Below are 23,810 nucleotides of genomic sequence, written 5' to 3'. Positions count from 1 at the left end.
AAGTTCTGATTCTGTGGTTCTGGTGGATTAGAAAAACATTGAGGATGCAGAGGCAGTACGTCGGGGGAAAGAATGGGATGCCAGGGGGCTTCAAAGGTCTTATGAGTCTCCAGATGCTGCTTGGAGGCAGAACAGCTGGGAGCCCTCAGACCTGGGCAGCCGAGCGGCCCCAGCTCCACAGCTTACAGAAATCCTGGCCCCACCACGAATTCTTTCTCCTCCCTTACTATGACAGCTTCAAACCTCCAAACCTGCTTGCTAAAGCTCAGGTAGTCTGTGCACTTTTCACTTTCATTCTACCAGGCAATGGTGAGAAACTGTTCCAGGCTTTAAAAGGAGAAAAAGAAAAGAAGAAAAATTTAAAAATAAGAAGTCTGGAGAAAACCAATACCAAATAAACAAAACAGCGTTTGAGCATTGGGACAGAACTTCAAGTATGTGCTACCCACTGAAGCAAAGAATGAGAAAGCAGTTCTTAGTTTGGGTCAAATAGGTCAACACGGGTAAAGGAATTTCTGATCTTTCTTGGCTACCCTTACTGCTGAGAGACGAGAGATGCCAAGCATCTCTTCCAGCAGACTCACACGCCTTCTAAAATGCAGTGCTTGATTTCAACACTATTGAATGTACAGTGAGTACCTTAAGATTTTTTTTAAAGAATTCTAATCATTCCATTAAAGAGAGAGAGAAAGAAGAGGAAAAGAAGTAATGAAAGTTAAACAGAAAATTCCATTCTGCTATTCAAAATGTTCAGCCCAGTAAGAGACCCTCATGTTCGCTTTCTCCCCCATTTCCTGTTCATCAGGAATGAACCTCCTTTTAAAATATAAACAAGCCAGAGGCACACCACAGCAGTATAGACTCAGCCCTTTAATTAACTACCACCGGTAACAAAAGGTCTCTATTTTGATTAACTTTGCAGAGGGGGGAGTCAACCCTGGCGTTAGAATCCCTTTAAATAATTACAAACCCCAACTCAACGCTGCTGCTGGCAGCACGCAGGAGCCAGAGAAGAAGAAAAGAAACTTTGTCTATGGAACCCAATTTAAAGGAAGAGCGACCTCAGGGTCAATTTCTCGGAGCATTTCAGATCAAGTCAATTCTCACCTCCACTGCCTACCTGCTAGCAAACGAACTTACTGTGCTTTTCAATAGACTGAGAGGACTAAAAAGAAATCATCACCAGCTGCATGTGAAAAAAACCCACATTATTAGATGATGCTTGCCGAGGGAAAATGGGAAAACAAAATCCAACCAACAAAAAAATCTCCCTTCGCCTCTCTTTTTGGACTGTCATGCTCACCCTACTGATGATTAAGTTGTACAATGCGCCCCTGGATTGTTAATTACGTGTTAATATCATTCCGCAGGCTTACACCTGAGGTCACTGTTCGGTGGACACCTTGTCTCTATTGACAATACCTGTAAATCTCTCAGCTGGTTGGATTTTCCCACTGAGCACCTGACACTATAACCTTCCATTTGGTATTAGTTCCTATCTGAAACTTTATAAGTGCTACTAACTTGACTATATTTCCTATAGATGCAGAAAAGAGAGGCGTGCTGATTTTTACCACTGTCTTACTGTTGTCCTACCATTTTCCTAATAGTGCAAAATAGAGACGAAAAACAAACCCACAAAACTCAACTCTGCTGCTTTAGCTCATTTATTGCTGATAACTTCATTAGGTGTCAGGAGAAGCCAAAACTGCAGACACAAAACAACAACTTTACAGTGATTTTTGGATGGAGGAAATAAAAGACTCAGCAAGCAGCAGGTGAAGGGAGTTTAAACATTGGCATCTGTGAACGGCAGCAGTAAATCGGAGATTTTGGCAGGTGACTGAATGTGTGCTTTTGGAATGAAAGCTCTACAGAAGCATCATTTTGTTTTAAGTAATGAGTGCTGCACTTCTGCAGAAATTCCTTTTTTTTTTTTTTTTTCTTAATGCTTAATGTTTCTTTAAGTTGGCTCCTTCAATAGTACCCCGGAGTTGACTGAAAATAATACAAGTTTATATGGCATAATTAGGCTAGTTACGCTGCACATGCTCTGCTATGATTAATTGATTAAATCGGCTCAGGAGTGGGCCAGTGCTCATAGAAAAACGTTAGCCAGCCTGTATGGAAAGGGGGTGCTGCGGTAGTTAGGGAGGAGTATCATCCAAATAAACAACAATAACAAAAAAACTACGGTGAGTCCAAATAATAAAACACTTTAAATGAAATTGGCCTTATTTTCTCAGTGCCAACAGATATATTGATGTCATTAGCTTGAGACATACTCGTGGAATTTGGGATAGATGGGTCTCTGCTCCAAATCTGCAGCCGAGACAGCATTCTCCTTCCCTTGTTGTGGGTGGGGGATTTACTCGTAAAACTAAGTATTTAGAAGTCCTGAGGGGCCTTCAGTGAAGATGGGGTCAAGACCAGCCACCTGGATTTTTCAAATAGAGGCACCAAGAAATCCGAACTCACAGTGTTGGTTTTCACTGTCTTTTGTATGCGACCACGTGGTTCACAATTTCTGTTAAAATATGTTGATGGGTTCTGCAAGGGAAATTTGGTTATGGCTTCTTTACTTTTATATTTGAAAGAAGTAGCTATACACAGTGCACTAAGGCACCCGCACCAACACTCAGCATCAGGAAACCACATTTGCATTTTATTTCTGGATGATTACGGGCAACACAGAAGGACAGGTGTGCAAGATAGAAACAAGATTTCCGAGTACTTTTCACTGTTTTTGTTGTGCTTTGTTTTTCCCCAGTTCACAAAATCATAAAGCCTTCCTTAAACGTTTGACAACTGTTTGAATTCATGTCATCAGATTAGGTGCAGTCAGGGTAAAAGATGTCCACTCCATCCACTGATTGTAAGACTAGCAAAAAATATGGATGGGTACTTAGGGCCCAGGAAGTGCTGTTTATACCAATTCCATCAGTTTCTCCCTTAGGTGACAGGAAAGCTACAAATGGGCCTCTCCCCTACGTAAGTGTCCCACTTGCCCTGCCCTGAGGCAGCTCTATAAGGCTTGGTTGCATCCGGATGGATCTTAGCCAGTGTCAGGAACATCTGAAAGGGGCAGAGTATAGACATGAGCAGGCTAAGGTCCATCCCCACCTTCTGATTGGTTTTTCATGCATAAGATGCAAGAACTTGTGTTGAACACCTACTTTACACTTTAGTGCAAACCATGGTTAGTTGTATTGTCCCCTTGTCACAACTCAAGATAGAAGACAGCCTCAAAGGCAGATTCAAAAGCCACCTTTAGTGGGAGGTTAAAACATCATCATCATCATCACATGTTTCCCTGGCAAAGATGGTACCATGGAAAAATTTACATCAAATAGCCAAATCGGGTGAAAGGCATACAAGTAGTATGCAATTGTTGTCTATGTTAATCTTCATATTAGAAGCCCTATTTTAAGAAGGCACAATCTTGGCGTAGCATGCATGCTGGTTGATTTGCGTATGTTAAGCTGTAACATGCCCTAATGAAAAATGTTAGTCAGGATCAAGGGATGCTACTGAAATAGAGATTTTAATCTTTTTGAGATACCACTTGGGATGAATATTTTGTAATATGTCCAAGAACCATAATATAATCTAAAATGCTTCTGAGAATACATAAAAGGTAATTAAATGACTCCCCAAATAGCTTAGGATTTAGTTTTTATATCCTAGCCTAGAAAATTGTCAAAAATAAGCCATGAAGCTGTACATGGTTGAAATTAGCCAGAGAGCAGAAAAGCTAGCGGTTCATCATTTTTGGCTTCCATGACTGAAATCCCTTAACCAAAGTGACATTCTGAAAATAAACTAAGTAACTCCCCCAAGAGTACCAAGTATTGAACTTTTCATATATCAGCTTATAATATCTAATATCACAGAGTAACTTCAAGGAATTGTCCTTCTCCTCCCCAAATTCCCCATCTGACCAAATGCCTTTGTCTTTCTTGCTCTCACCTGTCAATCATGTTCACAGCTGAAATTTGATTTCTTTCCCACCAGTAACCTTATATGAAATATTACCAGGGGGTAAGGACCAGTGTGAACCTTGCCTTTCAAGTTCATTAACTCTTTGCTCAAAATGGATGGTTTCAATGTCACGAAATCTGCCAGTGGACCCAGATCATCATATTTAATAGGTGGTTCTCACATTGTAATGATAAAGGCAGAGACAATAAAGGAATAAAGCATCGGAACTGCATGCATATACTCAGACACACAAATTAACCCCAAAGGTATACACTGAGTTTAAATCTATGTATGGGAACTATTAAAGAAAATGTTAATTTCATCTAAGACTAGAAAATAAACAACGAAATATTCATAATCCAGTTATTTAAAGTAAGACTCTCATGGTAGCACCGTGTAGAGGTAAGTAATCAGATACTATTTTTAAAAAGTGGGAAAAGAATGAGGCTATGTTTTCCCAACACTCTCAATTCACTGGATCCTTAACCTACCTCCTTTGCAAGGAGCAGCAATTTGAAAGTGTGATTTTTGCCCCCCTCAGTTTCACTAAAACCCAAAAAAATATATTTCATGCAAATTTCTCAGCAAGCAAAATTTTTAATTAAAAAAAATCAAACGTTCCATTAGCCAATAAGAGGTGATAAGAATACATAAAAAACTATGATACTAAGTAATTATTACTAAGTAATAATTGGTGTAAGAATGTTGGTCTAGCTTTCCAAATGAAGAGGGTTCATAATAAAATTCATGCTGGGACACTTGTAATTGAAAACCCATTTAAATAGCTCAATTCCATTATTTTGATAGATGAAAATCAGGTTTCAGCTTCCCACCCGTCTCCTCCTTCCCCTTCTTTCTTGTATTGAAGTGGGGAGGGGATCCATAGCCACATTTGGACACAGAAGTGGGGACATACTGTTCTTTGAAATTACACTAAAATGTCCAAATGTGAGCATGAACTGAATTATAAGTGACTGTAAATTTGAAATGTTTATGAGGCCCCAGCAAAACTGGCCAAGAGCAATGAATACTAGTTTCACAGATTCACCCAAATTATTTGACATTCAAGTACAAGAAGTAGCTCTTTGAGTGTCAATAGACTGACGTTGGATAAAGCTGAAGATCTGAGATCTACCCAAACTGGATTAGTAGCTTGACATAACACATGGATGTAATGAAATAAATACAGAAAAAATAAATGCATGCTGGTTTTCACATCTATCTCCCATATCACTCCTCTTTGGCATCTAGCATCACCATGTACATGACATGCGAAATCCAAATACTAAAACTACTGAAACAGGAACTTTTCACATCTAAAAAGTTAGCAGCATTCCTTGTTTGCTTCCTTGCTTTTCCCTTCATTAAAAAAAAAAAAAAAAAGAAAAAGAAAAAAACTCAAGCACATGCAAATCAAAAGTCAAGATGTACCTCTTTGACTTCAGGCAACTGGATTTTTTCACATCACTGATGCAGAGGATTCCCTTGGGTACCTGATTTAGTAAATATATTAAAATAAACAAAGGGTAATTAATAACCACGAAGAATGTTTCAAGAACAGCATGCTACAGGCAGCCTAACTATCTATCAAAAGGGCAGAGTTACACCAAAAGAAGAGTGATTTTGTTCCATTTGCTTTTGTGTGGTGGCCTCAACCCTGCCAAGCCAGAGGAGGGGTTGATGTAGAAGGGAATGGCCTGTGATACAAGTTCATTCCCTCTGAATATTGCTCTGCAACCAGGAGGCTGAGATAGCCATAACCCACTGTCTGGCAACCTGGATCAGCTTTGAAGCTGTCCTCAGTTAAAAGGGAGTGAAGAGATTCTGGGTTCAGAGCAGGGAAGGATTAGAATCATTTCTGATAGCTTCTCTCAAGTGCTTTCAGGCTGCTCAACCCTCGAAGAACCACACTGGCCCAGCTTCCACTGGTGTGTGCTAGGGTTCCTTCTCTTCCATCTCCCCCAGCCTCCTCTGTTGCTCTGTCTATTCTGCCAGCACCACTGACCTTAACTGCAAATGTTCTTTTAACAAATAGAACTGCTTAGATACCGCCTCTTTATTTATTAACTTCTGCCCTGTTTAAATTAGTAGCAGGGAGTGCTTAGAACGGTGATATGAAAATGAGGTTGCTTAAAAAAAATCTTTTTGCTTCACAGTGAATAACAAAGCACAGTAATTCAAAGTAGTTAGCTTTCTATGGTTCAAAAAACCCTTATTGCTATTAGCTGTACTAATGTAAGTGGCAAAATAATTATCATTTACTGTACAGAGTCCAATATTTTCCAGACAGCAGTTTAATAACAAAGCAGACCTGTCATTTCTTCCTATAGTTAGTCACACTGTACAAGTTCAGACTGTCAAAATATATTTAAAATCTAATTTAAAAAATTCAACATGGTCACAGAAAATCTGTGTACAATAACGGTGATAAACTAGTAAGTCAATCTAATTCTTTTTCCAACATAGATATTCAGTTATTTTTCTTTAATCCCCCACACTTTTATTTGGATTACTTTACAATTGGTGTGAACAAATATGCTATGCTCATGCACCTGCTGAATTCTGTAGGCTGCTGTAACGGAACATATAATCTTTCTTTACTTACATTTTCATTCAGCGTAACCCTCTAATTCCTTCAAATGCCCTTTATCTAAATGGTAAGACTATGCCGAAAGCACTCAGATAAATAAATTCTTACCCTTGTATCTGTCAAAGCTGCCCCAAATACATTATATGCATTTATTCACATTTTGTGTAGAAATGCTTTTCAAATCTTAAGGTAGAAACTACTCTCCTTCACTTATTAGTACACATTATTTTTTGCCAAATATATAATTTCTATGCAAACAATAATAGGAAAGAAATAAGAAACAGACTGCAGTGATAAAACCAGGAAGTGTATCAGTATCAGTTGTTCTCCATTTGAAGTTCAGATGGCTAATCTCTTAAAAAACAAACAAACAAACAAACAAAAAAAACAAAACTTCCCCTATAGGATTACTTTTTTTAATCTTTAGAAACAACAGATTCTTTTAGAAACGCAAGTGAATCGAGTTTAAAAGCTTAAGAGATTGTGGGGAGAATATTTTTGTAATTCCTTGGGGGCACTGCAAACATATGTTAAGCTTCGGCAAGGAATATTTACATGAGATCATATACTTGTGAGGCATTTTTCAATTTTAGAAAATTATTACAAAGCAATAATTGGACGTAGGCTTTGCAAAACGCCCCCTTTGCCCTCCTGGCCATATCGTTGATAGTCTCCGTTATTTTTGAAGAAAAAAAAAACCAGGCCTCATTAAATGCGATATTTGGCATCTTGCCTGAAATCTCATAAAGTAGATGTCCTTTTTAGATCATTGGTGTCATTTTCTTCAAGATGACCTCTACTCTCTGGCCACCTGGGGAACCCATCCTGTTATCAAAGCAAAAGAAGGGAGGCGAGGTAGATTCTGTTTGCACACATGAATAGCGTCCAAAAGCCACTGCAGTTTCTGTGTTCATATTACTTCCCTTCAGACCAGTTACTGGGGAAAGATGGTGGGGGAAAAGGAGGTCTCACATAGGGGTAAGAGAGATTTTTGAGCTGGGCCGCGATGAAGTAATCTAAGCCAGATGTCTACCAGCACATAGCTCTTACACTTGGATCTGTTTACCTAACAATTGAAGAGTTCTTTAAATAGCACAGGAGCGTGCACTGATATTCCAGGGAAGATTTTAAAAGGGCTCATTACCTGCACAGTGCAGTAAATTAACATGGGGATCGCAACCTGAAAATGTGTCGCGGGCTGTCAGCCTGTGTCTCCACACTGCTCGGAGTCACAGAAAGTCGGGCAAAGGGAGCTTACCTGCCTTTTACGTGGGAAGATTGCCCTAAGACAGCAGTTTCAGCTCAGGTTCTGCGCATGCCTACCAAACGACAGAGTTGACTGATGAACTCTGCCTTTCGAATCATTTTTATTTCATAAAGTGGAAACTGTAGATTTATCTCTCTTTTTTCTTTTTCTTTTTCTTTTTTTTTTTTTTTTTTTGAGGTGGAGTCTTGCTGTTTCGCCCAGGCTTGAGTGCAGTGGCGCAATCTGGGCTCGCTGCAACCTCCGCCTCCCAGGTTCAAGCGATCTCCTGCCTCAGCCTTCTGAGTAGCTGGGGTTACAAGCACGTGCCTCCACGCCCGGCTAATTGATATATTTTTAGTAGAGACCGGGTTTCACCAGGTTGGCCAGGCTGGTCTCAAACTCCTGACCTCAGGTGATCTGCTGGCTCGCCTCGGCCTCCCACAGTGCTGGGATTACAAGCACGAGCCACCGCACGGGGCCAGATTTATCTTTTAATAGCTTTCCCCCTCCCTAATGTGTTAAAGGGTTCCAGGAATGAATGAATGAATGAATGAATGAATGAATGAATAAATTGTTTTTAAGGCAGATGAAAAAATATATTGGAGTGAATGCCTGAAGATGGAAAGACACAAACACCACGTTTTAACATATTTAATCTTAGAATGATTACCAAGCGTTTTTCCGTCGTCTATGAAAAACAAGATTTACACAAAAAAATCTGACAGTGTAAAAAGCCTCTCAGATACTGACATCTTTGTTTTAGTTTCAATATATTTATCTGTTTTAGTTTCAATATATTTATTTATATATAGATACTAATTTACATAGAAATCCTTCCCTAAGAGAGACGGAGAGAATAAAAAGGAGTTTTTTTTTTTTTTTTTTTTTTTTTTTTAAGTTGTAACGATACTTGCCTAACGTAAGTATTCTCACAAACCGAGGGTCCCGCTAAGAAAAAGGTCCCTCAGGGAAAAGATCCCTTCTGAAATTAGTGGTTTTAAAAGTTTGTCCTCTTGAGACAGTTCCGGGATGCCTGAGATGTGTCTAGAACTGTGTGAAATCCAAGAATGCAGGCAGGACCCTCATCCTGGCGCTGTTGGAGCAATCTTCATAAAGTTTGCTTGACTGACTTTGTTTTATAATGTGCATCAAACTACACCACGGAAACCCCAAACCGTATCGAGATTTCCATAAAGATTTTTAAACACGCTATCTGCCTTTCCTCTTGCCTTTTTCTCTTTTTCCCTCTTACTCTGTCTCTAACCGAAGCAGGGGGGGAAAAAAAAAGAAAGAAAGAAAGAAAGAAAGAAAAAAGAAAGAAAAAGAAAAAAAAAATCTGGAAAATGGGCCGGAAAACTAATAGAATAAAAATCAAATGATTTGGAGCCGATGTTCTTATTTACAGAGGGTTCCTGGGGCCGCTATCGGGTGGAGCGAGGGGATCTCAAGGTGAAGGGCGGAGCCATGCGGGGACCGAGTCTTGCTCCCTCCCTGCAGGCGCCCACCCAGGAGAGCGGCGCACCAGGGAGTTTTGATATCCCCGGAGCTCGCTCCCCTAGGGCAGTACTCTTGACTTTTTAAACCAAATTTGAACACAATCCGGGCTCCTGCAGGGGTGCGGGAGCTTGGGTGGGCGCGGGGCCCGGGAGCGCGCTGCGTGCGGCCATCATTAGCGCCCCCGGACGTCGGGCGGCGTCGTGGGCATTTCGGAGGGGCGCTGTGTTGCTGGCGTCTGAGCGCACTGGCTCCCTGGGCTCTGCCGCGGGTCTGGGACTGCAGGCCCTGCCCAGGACTGAGGGACGCGGTAGCTTCAGGCAATCTTCAGGACCCGCCCCCTCTGTCTGGGCTCCAGTCCCTGCGCACCTGCTGTACACCGCTCGGGGGACCCCAGAGGGTGGGGAGCACACCCAGCCCCACGCAGCTGCAGCCACCAGGCTCGGGCAGTGATGCCCAGGGCCACTGGGCCCCGCAGAACCCATGCATAAAGGACTGGAATGCGGTGTTCCTGTCTGGGGCCCGCGGGGGACGGGGGGGCGGTGGTGGGGGATGACGGAGGGGCATGGAGGGAGGGTTGTTCTTAGAAACTGGGAGAGGCGACAAACTCAGCATCCTCTCTGCCTTCATCTCCTTCATTCCAGGCTTCAAGACCATTGCACCAAAAGCTCTGGCCAGCTTTGAAGATTGCAACTGAGCTTCCAGTGCTGCTCCCCGGACGGACCTTCTCCCCATCCCTGTCTGTGTCTACACTTAAACAGGGGCAGAGGTGACTTATTGGGTCCCAGACCTCAGCTTCCTCCACTTGTTGGCCTGAGGACAGTGCCTTCTGAGGCTCTTTCATGGCCCTGGATGACCAGGCATGGGAGGAAAAGGTGTCAGAAATGATGGAAAGGACTCTGAGATTGGACAGGAGTCATGTGGCAAGGGTGCAGACCCTGGTGCTAAGGACCTCACTGTTGTTTCTAGGACTCTGTGGAGAGCTCACAACCTGTCAGTGGCTTGTCAGTCACACTGCAAACATCCTTCTTGGTGGAAGGTTTTGGGGGGACTCAGAATGACCCGGAGCTGACCCCTGGTGACTAGAGGTCATAAGCCAAGGTTTGCCTGTTAGTCCGGGCCATACTCTCCCAGCCTCTGCATGCAGGTCCCTTCCTCTCCTGTGCTCTCTGGGCCTAGTTTGGGGTTGCCTATTGTCCTGGGATCCTCTGCCTGCTTTCCTTCTGCAGAATCCCTCCAACAAAGTCAGAAATCCACTTCTACAGGCCTCAAGAAGTGGTTGAGGTCATGCAGAGAACCAGGACAACTATTGGTTGCAAAAAGGGACTCTAAACTCCTGACCTAATTTTTCAGGCCAGTGTTCCCTTTACAACTATCCTGGTTGGGGATTCTGGAAGGAGAGTGATTTTCACTCCTTGCCACCCAGTTCTATAAGGTTTCATCACTTCTCCTGTTCCCTAATGGAAAGCACCAACCACAAGGAAAAAATGGCTCTTTGGAATCTTCGCTTGGAAACGGTCAAGGCTGGTAATCAGAATATTTAGAATAGAGAAATTCAGAATGCGAATCACCGGTTTGCAGCTCACACCAAGGCCTGGGTTGGGGGGTGAGGGGCAGGTCGAGGAGTGCAGGGGAAAATACAGAAAACTATTTCCTCTCCTTCCACTCTTTTTCCCAAAGCTCAGCAGACACGACTCCTTCATCCTCCTTTCTTGCATTAATGCGCCTTCTAATTGTAACTGAAGATCTATCTAAGGTGCATCTCTGTAGAAGGGAGGAACGTGATTTTGCAATCCATAGTTCTAATTGTTGGGAAAACTGTTATTTAATAAAAATGAAGGAAAAGAAAATTAACTGCGTTGAACAAGAGAAGAGGTGCTCAGTAAATGCTATGATTTGTGTAAGGAACTGTGCATTCCAGTCATAGTCGTGGAAAATGTGTTTTGTGAGTTTCTTAAAACTGTACGACCCTGATGAAAATTCATATAAAGATCTTATTTCTGTGTGTTGTTGGTTTGCTCTTCCCCTCTCGGCCTTTTTCGTTTGGGCATACTTATGGAAAACACACAGAGGGCCTTCAAATTTAAACAATAAAATACTGTCATGATGTCACAAAACTATTGCAGTGACCGTTTAAATATTGGCACAATATGTCTGGCTGGTCCAAAATGTCACCATCATCAAAGCACAGACTGATATATTTATAAATACTCCAATGTTAAGACATTAACGATTTCCTCAAATCTCTCCATTGGGGTTTGGTCCCCAAGATTGTTTTCAGAAAGGAAACATGTGAACGTATTTTAAAGAAATGGACGGCCGAGCCTAGTTTACTTCTGCCATACATGCATGCACACTAGGTCTGACTTTAGCCACGGAGCAAGTGAAATTCACACTGGTAACAGGGATTATTCCTGGGCCTCCTGCTTTTAAAGTTCTCCTTTCTCTTGTTTCCCTCATTTCTCACCTCCTACAAATGGTGCAGGGAACAGGGAGCCCGAGATTTTATTTGCTACGCCTTCATGCAAAGCAATTTGATTTGTTTGTTTAGTTTTGTTTTGTTCCTCTCCAAAGGGTAAAGATGCTCCAAATTTGTGGCAGGACTGTGTTTCTTTATGCCCCAACAATCATGAGACAGCCTGGGAGACTGAAATTCTCTCACCCTGTCCCCTACCCCCGCTAGGGGAAAAAATGCTAGACAGAGCTGGGTTTGTTCAGGAGCTGGGGCGGAGCAACGCCTGGAGAGAATTTCCCTTTTCTGGGGCTGTTTGATGTCTGAATTTTGAAGATTTGTATCAAAAGCGAGAAAAGCAATGTTATGGGATGGTAGGTTAAGGCTCTTGCTCTGCTTTTAAGCCAATGCTTCAAAACAAACAAATCTTGATTGAGGTGGCTGGACCTGGACCACCTCCTTTATAACTACTGTATGGCCTGCCTGAACTTCGGATATCTTCTTTTAGATTTAGGGTGGGCTAAGAGTGAAATCAACTTCTAAGTTTCTCTTGGAAAGAGAAAGGCACAGGCCCCAAATTATTCATGCAGCATCCTGACAAATAATCAGAGGAGATAAAAATTGGAGCCTATCACTGCAGATAAAACTTCTCTAAAAAAAAACCAAAACAAAAGAACTAAGACATTTCTTCAAAGAGAAGGACAAAATTATTTTTGAAAAATCAAATGACAGAGAATCGTAGTGGGGAACCTTGCAAATCAGCAATGTGAAGCTGATAAATCTCACTTCCTATCCCCTCTTAGTGAATGTTTATATTAGCAGCACTAAGAAGAGCTTGGTTGTGTGTTTTACTGGCATGGAAATCAGACGGCTAAAGGTTGTCACTTATGTATTTTAGTCTTCCAACCTATCTCAGTCTTTACCGGCAGGCAAAACAGAAAAAAACAGAGAGAGAGAGAGAGATACAGAGAGCGAGAGAGAGAGACTCATGTGGCAATCAGACTTTTAAATATATTGATTGGCTTAGTAGACTGGAGGAGTGTATTTCATAAAGCCAAGAGTATGTGAATACGGAAGTAAGTTGGCCTAAACAAAAACAACGGCCACAACAGCAAAAGACTCCCAATGTACTGTGCTTGGGAACCTTTGAATGTGTCATAGGCAACTCTAGATATTTAGACCAGGACATGCTGGGAATGCAGCTACTAAGACAGCTGTGTGCCATGTTTGTAAGGGTGACCAGGATTTGCCTTCTGTCCACTGCTTTTAGCAAGAAAACTGGTGGTGTGGCAAGGGGGAGGTTCTACTTCAGAACAGAAGTATCTAGAATTGGTGTTGCTAAGTAAAAATGACTGGGGTAAAGGCACAAGGGAGAAAAGATCAGAGCATGAGCATCCTGCATTCAGTAATAAACACCGTTTCCCATCGGAGGGGTCTGTGTTGAAAGGCACCCAGGTAGTTATGGCTTTGAGACAGTGAGGAAATGATGTCTCCATAGCCGATTTATCTGCTAGGCAAAAGTAGAACCTCTGCCTATTCGATGTCAATATATTAATGTGTCAGATACATTGTAAAAAATTATTACATGGTTTTTGAAAAGGGAAACGTGCAAGAAGCCAGGGAAATTAAAAGGAGGTGATTTTTTTTTTTTTTTTGAGAGTTTGTGAGCAAAAAGGAAAAGAGCAAAAAAATCACACAGAGGGTGTGTATTTAACTAACTTTGTATTTTGTCACACATTGTTTTCATTTACAGCTATGTCTGACAAATGGGCAGGTTTGACATCACTGATAAGCGCAATACTGTCTAGGGCCTACGAGAAAACCAGGGGGCTCGGCTCCACTGGAGCCTCTGCCCATGCATTTGTTTAGGGAAGGGGAGTTGAATATCAATTTTTCTTCTTAGTAAAACTATCTGCCAGAGAAACAATGAAGCATGAAAAAGTACTATTTAGAATGTGCATGCCTATATATGCTTTTAAAATGCTAATTGTTGCATTCTGGGAAACTTTCCATTATATATATGCATATATATGTATCTTTGTAATTTCAGTGAATTTTTAAAACTAGTATGGCAGGTTGAAACCATCGCACCTGTTCACTTGCACACACCATAAATCGAAAAGCAGGAGTGTGCTTTTCTACAGGTCTCTATGAAACCCCCAGACAAGTGGCATAGTTAATTACTATGGAAGTTATACATTTAATAGCCTTCTTCTCTAACACAGTAATTTTTATTTAAAAAGGAGACTAAACAGAAGTCAGGGGTAGGTGGTTCTCCATGACTGCAAATAATATGATTTTTTTTTTAATATACAGCTCTCACACAAATTTCATTTTGTGAACACACTGGTAAGTACACGATGCTGGGGCTTCCAAAATGTGGCGTATCCCACTGATGGCTCCAACTTGCGAGTGGGCTCAGTTCTGTAATTGGAATGAAAGGAATTTTAACACTATTTAGACAAAGACTCAAACGCAGCATAAAGGGGAAAGCTAGATTTCCTCATATGATTTTTTTTTTTTTAATTTAGAGACTTATTTGTAATGAACAGCACTTATTCAGGATTTAGGAGTTCTTTGTAAAAAAACAAAAAAACAAAAAAACATGTATTTGTGTGCCACTCCCACTATATACTTCAAAGTTTTCAGTAACTGTTATTTCCAAAAATGCCTTTTACTAGGAGTTAACCCTCTCTTACAGCCAGCCGCTCAAACCTCATTTTTGCCAGCACCTCTGCACTTGATTTTCTAAAGTTTATTATATTCAACCGCCTTGTAGATTCCTACCAAAATGTTTAATTCTACACAACTGTATTTTTCTCCCAATCCAGGCCTCATTCGTCATGAGGTAACTGCAATAACTACATCCAGAATTTCACTCTTATTTTGAGAATGTGTTTGCCTAAAATCTTTCATCAGATGCCGAGATTTTTGTAAAAGCGTTCTCTCCATTTCTGCTTCTTCAGAGTTTGTGTATCTCTTAGTTGTGATCAGGGAAAAAAAAAAAAAATAAATAAATGAAAGAAATATCTGGAGTCAAGAACACTGACTTCAAGCTCATGAGGGAAGGCTTACTATTAAGACTTTTGATAAGCAAAATTAAGTGTGGATTCAGGAGCCTATCTAAACTAGCACATAAAGGAAGGTCAAAATGTCGAGGTTATACACTGTCTTCATGTTCTGTGAAAAATAGGCAGGAAGGCCAGATGATAAACTGGCCAGAATTTAGCAGCACCAAACACAACCTGTTTTCTTCAAAATAAGTCTTTCAGTCAGACTTGCAATATTATCTTTTTTTAAGAACTGCAAAAAACAAAACAAAAGCCATCGTGTTTGGCTCTATTTTCAAAACAGTGCTGGCTTTGTCTAACATTCTATTAGTGTGCTAGGGGAAGTTGACTAAGAGTGCAAACTGCATGAATTTGTAACATTAGTTTCATGAATTTGTGTCATTTAAAAATAGGTCAGTGCTTAGGAGTCCTGCTAGTGAAGGTAGTTTTGAGTCTTTCCAAGTGATCTTTAAGTCAGTCCCCATACACAGCCTATTTTGGGGTAAATACCAATAAATGAAAACACAGCCTATATTCCACACAGGTATTATGTTCTGCTTTTATTTCTGGGGATAGCATGATCTGAAATCATTACTAGCTCATCTAAGTAGAGAAGTTCTCCACTGAATATTCATGGTGAAATATGATTTGATAACACAGTTTAAACCAGATACGTACTTGGAACTATGGAAGTAAGGAGTAGATTTTCTTTTTCCTATTTAAGACAAATGACCTTCAATGTTAAAGAGAAAAGCAAAACAAAACAAACAACTTTGATTTGTCTAAAGTGTTTATGTTAAATCTTGTCAGGCCTTGCTAACAAGAAAATCACGGTGTGTAAGAGAAGAAGGAAAAATAATCAACTTTAGTGAAAAGGCAAGCGCTGTTTCTCTTTACCATTAAATGCCTATGTGCCCAAGCCACCTCTGAGGCGCCATATTTGTCCGGTTCCTCTGTCTTTGGATGGGCTTGCCCCTGATCAGAAGCGCAGGGCCATGTTCAGGAAGCCTAGTTCCACTGTTTTGTTTTGTTTTGTTTTCCCACCAAGGGCAATTACGGCTCAACTCATTTGAAAACTGAAAACTTTGGGGAGAAAAAAATGAGGTCATAATTTACATCTCTATTAAATATTGCTAATCAATATATGGGGCCAGCCTCCTCACCTCAAAAAACAGCCTATAATTTCACCCTGAATTACTGCCTCCCTATTCCTCCATGAATCCTTCCACTGGAGAAAAGGATGCATTTTACACTTTTAACGAGGTTGTTGGGCCCAGTTAAACTGTACACTAAGAAACTGAGTACAGAATCAAAAAAAATGCCGTTTATTATTGTAGATTATTCTTTTTCTTGATATAACCAGAATTGAAAATGAAAGAAAAGCACATAGGAACATCACGCGTGGTTAGTTAGTAACTCAAGATATAAAACAATTTTGCACAGCAAAATATGTAAAAGAAAAGTAACTGACAAGATTTTTTTATATTTATTGTGGTAAGATTTACTTTTCATTTCTTTTTAAAGACAGGATGTCAGTCCCTGAAAATAACATTTACTGATTATTGCCTTTAAAACTGTGGATTTTTTTTTAAGTTACAGAAAATCCAGTTCTGCACCACAATACAACTGTAAAAAAATCTGCATCATCTTAAAACTGTGCAGTAATGCCATTTTTATAACTGCATAAATTTTATTAGCGTTCTAAACAGTTTTGCAATTTTTTTTGTATTATATGCTTGCAGGTTATATCTTAGTGCAATTCAGTCCCAAATACTTTAATTTTGAAAAAAAAAAAAAACATACATTTTTGAATGTAAAATACCCCTACAGATATAAACAGGGGCGTTTCCCCTTTTAATACTTTGGTTTTCAATACAGTCAGTGGTATAGCAAAAACTACACATACCCAACTTATATTTAAGTTGCAAGCACATGCTGTATAAGCTACTTTTTTTAAACAGTCCCCTTGCAAACTCTACCCCCCTTAACATCACAACAGTAAACAATTTAGTGCATCAATCTTTTAAAAAATCTACAGCTAAACAGACCTAACTCTTTCAAATTTATCTATAACATTCCTTTATCTGTAGCATACATTTTAACTGGGCTAACAGATTATAAAAACTAGAATTAAATTATATACTAGAAACCCATAGCATTCCACATTTGACAATGACCAAAAGCCAAAAAATATAAAATAAAAATAAAACCAACCAAAAATAATGGGGCAGATTTCTCTTTTTAAAAAATAAACTTTAGACTGCTTTTCGGCAATAGCACAATTTTAGTCCCCAAAGTGGGGTGTCATTCTTATTAAAAAGAAAACATTAAGAGTTCTTCAATGTTTGCCAGGTTAAATTTGTAACCCATTCTGGTATCTTTCACAAGGAATGCCTTCAGTGCATTGGGAGGTTGAAGTTCTGAGTAACTCAAAGCAGTTTTGGAGCAGATGCAAAATTTCATGGGAAGAAGGCTCTACGGTTGCACTTTTTTGTTCTGAACTCAAAAAAGTCATGAGGCAATAAAACAAAAGTATGAATGCCATGCTATAAGTCTTCGAACGTCCATTTCCAAGCCAAAAAGAAAAAAAAAGGAAAAAATAATTATACCATACATGTCCAGCATGCAGGCTTTTTTTTTTATTAATATAATGTCTCTTTTCCATAAAGTCTTTGAAACAGTTATAGTTCATTGTTGCTAAGACAAAGTAGCAAGCATAATAATGCATGAGATGAGAATGAGTTTTTTTAATGGCAGACTAAACTCTCAGATTTGGCATCACAAGGCCAAAACTCACAAGTCACACCCAGAAGGTTGATGCAGGCTTGATTGTGGAAGGTTCATGAGGATTTTTTTTCTCTATTTTAGCATAACAATGCTAAAAAAAAAACCCGATGGAACTCGGCACGCTGCAAGTCTATAACATTTCACATTTTTTTTTTCCTTTGCAAGCTCAATCTCACATGAAGAACTCAGGAGAAGAAAAAAAAACTTTGCTTTTTTTTTCTTTCATCTCGGAAGAGATGGTTTGAGAGGGAGTGAGGGTGGAGGTTGGAAAAAAGGTGGGCAACACAGCAAGCTCCAAAAGTAAAATTAAAAAAAACCAAACAAAATAAAACACACACACACACAGAAAATGAACACCAGTTCATGAACTGAAGGGGAAGAAGGAAAAAAAAATATGTGAATGATGCAGGCTTCAAAGGTGAGCAACGTTTCACATGAAGAACTCTGCTGAGATCTTTGAACATTGTGCAAGTCCCGGGGTGGGGGGGGGGGGGGGGTTGTAAAAAAAAAAAAAAAACAAGCTAGCAAGTTATGGAGAATTTCAGATTGGCAATCCATGAGCCAGACACCCATTCCCTCCCCAGTTTAAAACAGCCACCACCACCACAAACTCAAGCAGGGTGTGGGGTGTGTGTGTGTGTGTGTGTGTGTGTGTGTGTGGTGTGCATGCGTGTTTGTGTGTCTGTAGGGGGCCAAGGGGGCCAAACTCGGTGGGGGTGGGGGGCGAGGTGGTGGTGAGCATGGCTCTGGAACTAGCAAGCCCACACCCGAGTCGAACCCCCGCGGAGCACTTATCAGGGTGGCTAGCTGGGATCGCGTGTCAGACTCACATGAAAAACTCGGGAGAGGACGGGTTGTCGCTGCTCGAGCCGTTTTCTCGGAAGCCGCTGCTCACCAACTTCTCGTATTTCTCCTTGTACGCGTCCCTCTCGCGCACCAGCCTGGAGATCTCCTGCTTGAGGTGGTCGACTTGCTGCAGCAGCTGGTTCTTCTCCGACTCCAGGACGTGTCTCTGCTGCACCCTCTTGAAGCGGCAGGACTGGGCATAGCCGCGGTTTTTCAGGGTCCGCCTCTTCTGCTTCAGCCGGATCACCTCCTCCTTGCTGACCCCGCGCAGCTGCCGGTTCAGCTCGCGCACCGACATGGTCACCAGCTGCTCGTCGGAGAAAAAGCGGTCGTCGAAGATGCAGGCCGCCGGCGTATGTGGTGCGGGTGCAGGGCGCCCCCGCCCCCGCCGCGCCCCGCCGCCTCCGCCGCCGCCGCCGCCGCCGCCGCCCCCGGCGCTGGCCGGGCTTCACCGCCGCCCGCGCCCCCCGCGCCACCGGCCAGAGCGGACGCACCGCCCGCGGCGCCGGGCGCTACTCGGCCGTCGGGTGAAGTGGTGGTGGCCACGGCGGCGTGGTGGTGGTGGTGGTGGTAGTGCGGACCCGCGCCGCTCTGCGCGGCGGCTGCGGCGATCACGGCGGACACCACGGCGGCGGCGGGGCCCATCTCCTCGCCGCTGCCGCCCAGGGAGGCTCCGGCGCCGGCCCCGGCCGCCGCGGCCAGCTGCTGCGCCCCGCGCGCGTAGCCATCGAAGCCGCCCTGGAGCTGGTGGCTGTTGCTGATGAGCGCCTCGACCGCGTCCTCGGGGCTGAAGCCCAGCGCCTCGGGGTTCAGCTGCTGCGGGTAGCCGGTCATCCAGTAGTAGTCTTCCAGGTGCGCCTTCTGCTCGCTGCCCGAGCCCGGGCTGGGCGCCGAGAAGCTGGGGGAAGGGGGCACCGAGCTGCACGGCGTGCTCATGGGGGTGGAGGACAGCGAGCCCCCGGCGATGAGACGGCCGCACTGGCTGATGATGCGGTCGGTCTCCACCGGTTCCTTTTTCACTTCAAACTTCATCAGATCGAAGTCATTAACATATTCCATGGCCAGGGGACTGGTGGGCAGGTCGGAGTTGCTCATTGCCAGTTCTGATGCCATTCTCCTGCCGCCGCCGCCGCTCCGCCAGATGGGCTGCAGGAGAGGGGCCAGCGGGCTGTGCTGGGTGGCCAGCGGGTGAGCCAGCTTGCCGGGCTGGGGCGCTTCTAGCTCGCGCGGCGGTGGCTGGCCCGAAACCTCCGAGCGCGCTCACACACACCCCCCCCGCCCTGCCCGCGCCCCCCGCGCCCGCCCTCCCTCCCCCCTGCTCACGCCAATGTGCTCCCTCGCTCGCCCCGGCCCCTCCTTGCTCGCTCGCCTCCTTGCGCGCAGAGCCGGCGGCTTCAGGCTCGGGAAGGTCCTCCGCGGGCTGCGGTGGCGGCGGCGGCGGCGGCGGCGGCGGCGGCAGCGAAGCTGGAGGAGCCCGGCCCGGTGCGCGGCGTCCCCCGCTCGCCGCTCCGCTGCGCGCTTTGCATAAGGAAGGGCTCGCCTCGCCGGCCCGGGCTGCAGGCAGGGCGCGCGCGGCGGCCGCTCGGGGCTGGAGGCGCGGCGGGCGTCTGTCCGGGCGGCGCGGGCCTTGGCACCGGGGAGTTAACACTTCATGCTTCTCGCCTCCTCTTCTGCTTGGCTCTCTTTATTATTATTTTTCTTTCCTCTCTCTCTCTTTCTCGCTCTCTCTCCCTCGCGCGCTCTCTCCCTCTGTGCAAAGTGCAAGGCAGAGGTGCAGCCCGACTGGAGGAGAGGGAGGGGGGAGTTTAGTTCTTTCTTGCTTTTTTTTTAAAAAAAAGCAAAATAGCGAAGTCCTGGGGAAAGACAAGGCAGGGAGCAAAGGGGGGAGGGGGAGGCCAAGCCGACAAGCAGCCCGAGCTACAGCTCGAAGATGAAAAAAGATTTTAAAGCCTCTGATCCAGCAAGAAGAGTTTAAAGCAATTGCTGAGTTTTATAGCACTCGTGACGTCAGGTCCAAATGAGAAATTGACTGGCACTCCGGGCCAATGGGAGGCGGCGAGAGCGGCCGCGATTAGCATAATAGTATAGAAACAAGGAAACTTTTCGGAGCTGTCAATCAGGGCCCAATCAGCTGACTGTCAGCTGGGACGGGCTGGCTTAACCCTTCCTGCGCCGCTGCCTACCCGGGAGGGAACGAGGCCCGGCGCAAAGTTTGGTGTAAGAGGGGAGGGAGTTTTTCCAGAGGGGCTTCGGCAACCCGGGCGGACTTGGAAGGACGGTTTGCTTTTCTTTGGAGCGCGAGACAGGCCTTCCATCGGAGCCCCAGCTCGCCAGGGGCTCGCTTGGCTGGGATTGGCCTGATTCCCCTCCCTTGCCTGCCCTCCACTCCTAGAATTATGAATTCGCCTCCCAGCTTTTCCTCCTCGCACCACCTCTGGCACCCAGGTGTCTGCCGGGGGACCTTCCTTCCCTGAGCCTGGCCGTGCCCGGCGCTCAAACTTGGCCGCAACTCTTTGTCCCTCTCTCGGGCGACCGGGGAGGGGAAGGGACCGGGAAGCGAGGGATGAGCTGGGGTGTCCGGATCGGGGCTGCGGGCTGGACGCTGCCCCGCCGTGCGCCTGCCCGGAATGCTGTGAGTCCGTGGAGACAGAAAGCCCATTTTATCACTCTCTTTAAAAGGAGGTAAAATAAGTTGGTTAGAGGCCATTCTTCACGGGGACTGGCTGCCCGCTGGCGTCGCGTGCCCTTGGACGGACCGAGCGCCTATGCGAGATAACTCCAGGGAAGCTCAAAGTCAGGTCAGCCGGGCTCAGCCCTCCGGCTCCTGACTGGCCAGAGTTTGGCCTTTGAGACTCAGATTGCGCTCTCTCTCTCTCTCTCTCACACACACACACACACACACTCTCTCTCTCACACTCACCCATCCCCTTACGAAATCTGACCTCTGTTTATCAGGGTCAGGCGCGCCCTTTGCACTTTTACGTTTCCTTTAATTATTTCGGACTTGATCGTGGCGGGGAGCAAGGGGGAAAAACAATACCCCAGCCCTCACCAGCTCCCCTCGAAGGGTTAAATTTTAAACCGCGGTTTCTGGAACTAGCCCGGAAACCCAGAGTTGGTGGGGGGTGGGCTGGGGGAGGCTGCTCCCCCCACCCCAGTTGCAAATGCTAATAAGTAGTTCAATTTTCTAGATCGATTCTGTTAAAGTGTATGCAAAAAAGAAATAAAAAAGAAAGAAAAAGAAAAGAGAAAGAAGAAAACCAACAACTAACTCTGTTTCTAAGATTTTAAAGCGATAGGCAAGTCGAAGAAGCAGAGATTTATTTGGAGAGAAAGCTCCTGAAACCGACCCGGCCTTTGGAAGACCAGTCCGCCTGCTTAGAAGTTGGGACTGTTGATTCCTTCAATTAATGAAATGCATTTGGTGTTGTTAATCGTATTTATTTTACTTTATGGGCGGGGGGTTGGGGGGAGACTCTAGGAGGGTGCATTAAAAAAAAAATTCTGAAAAGCCTGCAAAAAGATCGAAGAGTGGAAACTATTGTTGGAGCGAGTTGGTTTTTACCTCAACAGCGCCACCTTTCGGCAAAGGTCAGTTGAAATTGATCCGTGTCCAGTTTTGTCGATGAAGTGAAAAGCAGCTGGTTACCCAATGTGGAAGGAGGAAAGAGGCACAGAAAGTTAGTTTGACTAAAGTGGGAGAACCCGACTCTATAGGAAAGGGGCCGAAGAAAGTGCTGGCAGATGCAGGGATCATTTTTGCCCCTCCTCTTCTTGATTGTTGACAAAGAGGCCAGGGGATACAGACACCCTCCGGGTGTAATTTCTGGCTGAGACCTTTGCAAGCGGATCCCCATGTAACAGGGCCCCAAACCCTTTAAAAGTGCCAGGAGGGATTTTCAACGGGCTTTATGGCAATATCAATAGAATTAAAGTTACTTGTAATTCAGTGATAAATGAGATGCCTCTAGTAAGATTAAGTGCAGTGCTATAAAGTTGTTTATCTGAAAAGTAATTCTCAGAAAACCTGACTTCTGACACTTAGTCATATATTAAGCCAGCATCTTGAACATTGCACTTCAGAATGGTCTTCCCCACCCCGTAGCATACTTTGCTATTTATAACCTCAGGTGTCTCTCACTCGCTCCTTGCACCAGATTAGACCTGTGTTAATTTCTCTGATCCTGGTAGCCTTCAGTTTCAGCAAACCCAGGAATCCTTAATGGGAGACTTCCCAAAAGATTTGTAGGCACATCCTAATCTGAAAAGGGCAGCGCTGTCGGTATTTTTCAGACAAGTAATGTTTCTTTTCATCGAGACTGCAGAGAAGTTGTTTATAAGGGTAGTTTTGGTTTTATAGGAGCATTTTGTTGGGTGGAATAAACTATGTCTATTACCAGTTTGGGGAAGAAAGAGTGAAGATTATGTCACTATTTATGCAACCTAGCAGAATTCCCTTGTTTTCCTTCTCTTTAACAATATTTTACCTAGTAATGAAGTTAAGGGATTATAGTTTATGTATTTAGAGGAAAATTCACACTTTCCATTACATAAGCATTATGTCATTTAACATTGCCCATAACAATAGTTTTCTAGGTCTTTTTAAAAGTCAGTAGTCACAAATGTCTGAAGTTTATATTTTTCATGTAAAATAGGAATTTAAGTATATTTAGAAGGAATTTATTTTTTGTTTATGATATATTTTTAATCCCTTTGCATCATATTTGTGTTAAAAGCTGTAAGGTATGATCACTGCCTCTGAAAGCAGTATTATAATAAATAATATTATTTTATACACAAAATTTGCTAATGGTGAAGACTATGCCGTACACATTCGTGGCAGAGTATCTAATTGTTACATTGTTATATATCATTTCTAGAAATTAAATGCCCATGTTTGGGCAGCTAAATATATTATTATCTGCACATTTTTATGGTTTATTTATGTACACTGCTGTCAAGACATGGTATTTTTATTTCTCTTATTGCAAGGTCTTTTATAGTCTCCCATTTTCTCCTGGAAAAAAAAAGAGAGGATCAGAATTATTTTTTTAGATGTGTAGCAGTAGTGCTCTCAGGCTTACAACTTAATTCTCATTTTTATCCTTTTTACGTTATTATTTAGTGATTCACAGGGGTGTCTAAACATTTACAGTTCTCTGTTAGCAGCATTTCTTTTATAACAATTGAGCTCTCTCATTTTAATTAGTACTATTCAGGTTTTTGATTCTGTACAATTGCAGTGGGCCACATTTCCTTAGACTTCTTGGCTAACATTGTTTGTTTCACTTCTATGCAAGCCAATCTAATCCAAATACAATGTGAACTGTGTTTTCTTACTGCTTAACATCCCCTTGCTATATA

At 43.4% G+C, this 23,810-nt stretch overlaps 2 protein-coding genes across 2 annotated transcripts; both read right to left on the bottom strand.

The window, feature by feature from the left end:
• Nucleotides 1-13,468: 13,468 nt before the first annotated feature.
• MAF (MAF bZIP transcription factor) lies at nucleotides 13,469-19,755 on the bottom strand. The gene is given in 3 exon segments (XM_003917215.5): nucleotides 13,469-14,187; nucleotides 18,431-18,894; nucleotides 18,897-19,755. Coding segments are annotated over 3 exon segments (1,221 nt in total). The 5' UTR covers nucleotides 19,560-19,755; the 3' UTR covers nucleotides 13,469-14,093.
• Nucleotides 19,756-20,160: 405 nt separating this feature from the next.
• On the bottom strand, nucleotides 20,161-21,327 carry LOC116271218. The gene has a single exon (XM_031657881.1). The coding sequence runs from the start codon at nucleotides 21,151-21,153 to the stop codon at nucleotides 20,626-20,628; it is 528 nt and encodes a 175-aa protein (XP_031513741.1). The 5' UTR covers nucleotides 21,154-21,327; the 3' UTR covers nucleotides 20,161-20,625.
• Nucleotides 21,328-23,810: the final 2,483 nt, after the last annotated feature.

The sequence above is a fragment of the Papio anubis genome, chromosome 18, assembly GCF_008728515.1.
Source record: "Papio anubis isolate 15944 chromosome 18, Panubis1.0, whole genome shotgun sequence".
NCBI classification, from domain to species: domain Eukaryota; kingdom Metazoa; phylum Chordata; class Mammalia; order Primates; family Cercopithecidae; genus Papio; species Papio anubis.
This window is presented reverse-complemented; position numbering and strand designations above follow the sequence as displayed.